The 6,000-nt window shown below is 40.7% G+C and overlaps 1 protein-coding gene across 1 annotated transcript; it reads left to right on the top strand.

The window, feature by feature from the left end:
- The first annotated feature begins 2,210 nt into the window (after positions 1-2,210).
- On the top strand, positions 2,211-3,690 carry LOC148732475 (uncharacterized). The gene has a single exon (XM_088758691.1). The coding sequence runs from the start codon at positions 2,341-2,343 to the stop codon at positions 3,688-3,690; it is 1,350 nt and encodes a 449-aa protein (XP_088614817.1). The 5' UTR covers positions 2,211-2,340.
- The last annotated feature ends 2,310 nt before the right edge of the window (positions 3,691-6,000 follow it).

The following is a 6,000-nucleotide window of genomic DNA, read 5'->3' as shown; positions in this document are numbered from 1 at the left end:
CACTTCAAACCTCTCAAAGCACCGATAATAAAAAACATGTAGGAAAGGGTTAATGAGATTATTGACCAAATGCATCGGGGAAAACACATTGAATTGGCTTAGAAATGGCTTTCACAAACTCCCAATATCCGCCTTCGGATACGCAATTAGCCATTGCCGAAAATTATTTTTACTAATCACCCGATCATTTCTTACAAAAAAGGAAATTCGCTTACGAATAAGGTATTATCACTTCCTTTAGGAAGAAGTGAATGCATAATTTATCCGTCATTTCTTTATAACTCATATGTATCTTCTAAATGTAACATTTCTATCTGACTCATTTTTATCTAACTCCCTTTGACTTGTACGAAGGATGTAGTTTCCCTTCAGAAATAAACCTGGGACTAATGTCTTACTAAAGAGTGATTTATTAATGCAAAGATTGCAAAAACCGATGCAGATATTTGTTAGCTGTGTATTTCATTGGAGAGTTAGCAACCAACGAGGCATGGAAATATGGTGACGAGAGTTTCGAAGCCGCATTAGTTAAAAAAAAAATCGCATGTTTTTGGTTTAAACCGCCTAAAGCAAGCCACACCGAGCTCGTAACAGGCGGTTTTCGTCTGGCATCTTGTTAAAATTCTCCATACGAGGTAGTCTTGTCTCTCATATTGAAGATACGTCAAATGTACTTTCCAAACTTACTTCATCGAAGGTGTTTTAGTCATTACTTTGGCAAAACTTTGGCATAGACTTCCATCTATATGCTGATGACACTCAACTATACACCACCTTCAGTTGCGATGATAAGAATGACCTTACCACTACAATTTCCCGGATTGAAAGCTGTCTTGTTGATATCACCAACTGGATGACTACTAACAAACTGAAACTAAATACTGATAACCGAACTTCTTATTCTCCATTCTAAGTTCAGACCGCCCCCAGGGCTACCTTCCATTAAAATAGGAACTGATATCATCAAGCCTACAAAAATAAGGCGCGTAATATCGGCGTCATCCTCGATAACACCGTAATGATGTCTTTTCATATTAACAACAAAGATAAAGGGGCATTCCACCACCTAAGAAATATAGCTAAGATTCGTAAATATATCAATGTCACAACAGCTAAAGTTCTTGTACACGCATTTGTAAATTCGAAGCTGGATCTATGCAACTCACTCTTGTAAGGTCTTCCCAAGTATGAAATTAACAAACTGCAATGTGTCCAAAATGCTGCAGCACGTGTGATTGCCTGCTTAAGTAAGTTTGATCACATAAGCGATACTCTAAAGGAGCTGCACTGGCTGCCGGTGGAGCAAAGAATAATCTTTAAGATCAATCTTATTTGTTTTAAGATACTCAACAATTTAGCTCCTGATTATTTGGTTGACCTAATTCATGTTTATGAACCTACGAGGTACCTTCGCTCATCTTCAGACAAGTGGCGTCTTATTATCAAACCCTATTACTTAAATACATATGGTTTAAGGGCTTTCTCAGTTATTGCCCCTATACTTTGGAACAGGTACAGAGCCACTACGGGCCTGTACCTGATCAATGCATTGGAACGAAAAATCGTCCAGGGTGTGTGGGGTTTTGTTGAAGTGTATCGCTACTTCACAAGTTGCTTTGTTTGTGAGCATAGTAGATTTGTGATTTCGAAACCTCACTTTAAAGTCGGTGGTAGTAGATCCCACGTATTTCAGGCGACATTTCTTACAGGAAGCCAAGTAAATCACTCGCCAAGTAAATGCTCGCCGCATTGCTTCTTTGCAATTGATTACGCCACTCATATTAACATATTTAGTATTCCTATCTCTTAGTATTTAGGGTTTGTTTCTTGTATTTTGTCCATTGCTTTCTTTGTAATTAGGTTTTTTGTTTATTAGCACCAGTTCATTAGTCGTTATCTTTAATTACGTAATCATTAGCACTTCGATCCTATTTAATGCTCTTTTTTTATTTCAAAAGTTGTAAATAACTGAAGAAGGTCTCTGACCGAAACGTTTTTTATTAAAATTTTTTATATTTTTTACGTCAGAAGTTGTTCATCCTCGCAATTCTTTAAACTTTATATATATATATATATATATATATATATATATATATAGGAAGTCTGCAAGTCGATTTTCGCGTGGAACAGTGCTCAATACGTTGAAGCAGAGCAGAATAAATATTGTGAATATTTCTCACAATAACTCTCACAATATTTATATTGTGACGATACCACAAAGGTTGGGTCGTTTGGGGTGACCGTCTCGGTTCTCCCCCATCCTAGCATTAGCACTGCACTGATGAGGCCCAGAAGGCCGAAACAGTAAAAAGCTTCTCGGCCTCTTGAGTTAAAAGGCTTATGAAAAGTTTATTTTTCTTGCTTTTGCAGCAATTGGTCAACATGGACAGCCAGGAAAGTGAAAATATCAGCCAGTTTACTACCGATAACTCGACAGCGAATCCAGGAGACGTCGTAGACGCAAGCGTGGTAGAAGGTTCACAGTCCTGGGACGCAGACGTGGAAATCGAAATCCCTGAGGTACTGAAAAATCTGGAAAATAAGGGTGTGAAATTTAAGGCCGTGCCTTTTTTGAATGCTCCTAGTCAAAGTAAAATCACGAAGGATCGCTCTATTTATTTTAGCGTTGATACAATCGTCACATCGCAAATAATTCTCGAAGCTTTTGACGCGGCAGAAATCGATATTGACGCTATCACCGGAATCCAGAGAAAGGCGTCCAATAGATCTTGGATCGTGACTTTTAAGAGCCGTGCAGCTAAAGAAGCCGCTCTTGAAACACCTTTTGTCGTGATTGCCGGTCTCAAAGTGTTCTTGGGCGACTGCGAAAATCGTTTGGTCCTCGTCAAGATCCATGAAGCCCCCGCTGAACTACCCGACACTGCCGTGATTGGCCGACTCAGCCACTACGGTCGTGTCCTTTCATTTCGGCGCGACAAAATTGCACAACATATCGAGAATGGAGTAAGAACGGCTCGAATGGCGCTACATCGAACTATCCCTGCCAACATCAACATAGCTGGTGAACCTATTAAAATATGGTACCCAAATCAGCCAAAAGCTTGCCGGAATTGTGGAGCTACTGACCACATGGCCAAAGACTGCTCTGCAGTCCGTTGTCTTAATTGTGAATGCCCTGGGCATCGAGCTCAAGAATGTAAAGACTCGCCAAGATGTTCCGTTTGTTTAGCGGACAACCATTCCATGCCTCAATGCCCCTTCCTGCTCTTCAGCGCGAACGTCGATAGTGAGCCAACGCCACCTAAAACTGAAGAGGAAAAGAAACAAGAGCGAGCCCAGCGCGCCAAGGAAAGAGAAGAAAGGCAGAAAAAACTACAACAACAGAGAGAACAACAGCGACAACAACAAGAACAACAGAAATTACTAGAAAAGCAGAAACAGCAAGAACAACAGAAACAACAAGATCAAGAGAAACAACGAGAACAACAACGCGACGAAGGTAGAAGAGAACGACCAAGAGAACGAAGAGACGAGCGAGGGAGGGACGATCGAGAAGAACGAAGAGATGACCGGAGAGACGACAGAAGAGAGAGAGATAGAAACGATCGAGATTATTATCGCGGCCGCGATGACCGCGATAGATCTTCCCGCCGTGACTACTCTGGCTCCGAAACTGATGATGATGGATGGGAGAGAGCTAAACCTAGGAGAAGGCGGTACAGATATTAATTTTTTATTTATATTCAATGAGTAAGCTTAAAATAATTTCTCTAAATGTGCGAGGACTCGGGTCCTCCAGTAAAAGTCGAAAAATTATTCAAGAATTAAATTATTCAAACTGTGACATAATCCTTTTACAAGAAACACATGTCTCATGCAAAAAACAAGCGGAGGAATTCGAAATACTCTGGCGCGGCAAATGTCTGTGGTCCTTCGGGACTGGCAGGTCTGCCGGTGTTGCCATCCTCTTTTCTCTAAACTTCCCAGGCAAAATTATCCGTTTTTTGACCGATTCCGAAGGAAGAATATTGAGCTTACTCATTGACTACTATAATTCTAAACTAAATTTAGTAAACATTTACTCTCCCAATACTATTTCGGATCGTAAAAGTTTTTTCTCTTGTCTGCACAATTACTTTCTCCCCCAAGGGGATCTAGTGATCGGGGGAGACTTTAATTGTGTAGACAATGTCCTAGATAAATTAAATTGTTCCGCCATCCTATTGTCTGATCAAAAACTTCTCCGATCCCTTTGTGCTGACTTCTCACTTACAGACATTTGGCGCAAAAACAACCCGCGCAAAGTAACTTTCACCTGGTCTAACAAAGACCATACCCAGGCATCTAGAATTGACCGCTTTCTCGTCGCTAAAGGCCTAACCCTAGTAACGAAATGTAATATTCTTCCATGCGTATACGACCTATCCGATCATGACTTTGTAAAAATTGAACTAACGACTAACCCTTCTAATCACGGTCCTGGAATTTGGAAGTTCAACAGCTCTTTACTCTCAGATGTAGAATTTAAAAACATTATGTCAAAATCGATTAACAACTTTAAGCTTAAAATCCCCGAATTCGCCTCCCTTCGCGAATGGTGGGATGCTCTAAAAATTGAAATCCGCAAAACAAGTATTTCATACTGTATCCGTAAACAGAGAACAGCAAATGCCAAAAGAATCCTAATTACTAAGCAATTAACCCATGCTAAAAACGCTTTACATTCTAATCGCTTAAATAACCCAGGTGTAATTAGCGATTTGGAAAGCCAATTGTCCTCTCTAATCTCGAAAGAAGCCGAAGGAGCTAAAGTCCGCTCCCGAGCACAATGGTTCGAAGAAGGCGAGAAACCAACACGCTATTTCTTCCGTCTGGAGAAAAAACGAGCTGACATGAATAGTTTTGAATCTTTTTTTGACGAGAACGGTGTTCTCAGAAATTCTCAAAATGATCTTGAAAGAATTTTAACCAATTTCTACAAGAATTTATTCACCAAAGATCCTCTTGATATGCGAATTCAAACTGAAATAATTGACGACCTCGAATTTTCACTGACTGATTATGAGCGCAATCTATGTGAAGGCCCTTTTTCTAATAAAGAATTACTTACTGCATTGGAAGGCCTTCAGACCGGCAAGTCACCCGGTTCTGATGGTCTCCCAACAGAATTTTACTCGTGTTTTTGGAACGATTTGAGCGAATCTCTCCTTTCTGTTTTGAACGAGGCCTTTCTTGCTGGCTCCCTCGCGGATAGCCAGTACGAGGGCCTCCTACGACTCATCCACAAAAAAGATGATCGACGCCTCGCAAAAAATTGGCGCCCAATTTCCTTGTTAAACACTGACTACAAGTTAGCATCTAAAATCATCACTGAACGATTGAAAAAAGTCATGAACTCCATCGTGCATTCAGACCAAACGTGCGGCGTGGTCGGCCGCACTATCTTCTCAAATTTGGCCTTACTTCGTGATGCCCTTGACATGATTGACAAAACTAATGAACCAGGTATTCTCATTTCCTTAGATCAAGAAAAAGCTTTTGACCGAGTTGACCACGAATTCATGATGAGAGTATTGCGTAAATTTGGTTTCGGCCCCTCCTTTTGTGGGTGGGTCGAACTATTTTATTCTAAAGCCTTCTCTAGAATCATTGTTAATGGCTCCCTGTCCCCCCCTGTCCACTTAAGAAGAGGGGTGAGACAAGGATGCCCATTATCTCCTCTCCTTTATGTGCTAGTTTCAGAAGTATTATCAACGCAAATCCGTAATTGTAAAGATATTGAAGGTTTCCTGCTCCCCGGAGCAGGGGGCCTTCAATATAAAATATCCCAGTACGCTGACGATGCTACTTGCATCTTAAAATCCGAAAGATCTCTTTCTTCACTTCTCCGAGTCGTATCAAAATATGAACAAGGATCTGGCGCTAAACTGAACACGTCCAAATCTGAAGCAACGTGGTTAGGAAAATGGCGAACTAGAATTGAATCTCCCTATGGCCTCAAATGGGTCACTAAAATGAGAGTGCTTGGTGTTTACTTCT

Source organism: Stylophora pistillata, chromosome 4 (genome assembly GCF_964205215.1).
Source record: "Stylophora pistillata chromosome 4, jaStyPist1.2, whole genome shotgun sequence".
Taxonomy (NCBI): domain Eukaryota; kingdom Metazoa; phylum Cnidaria; class Anthozoa; order Scleractinia; family Pocilloporidae; genus Stylophora; species Stylophora pistillata.
Note: the sequence above shows the minus strand (reverse complement) of the source record. Positions and strands in the feature narration are given on the sequence as shown.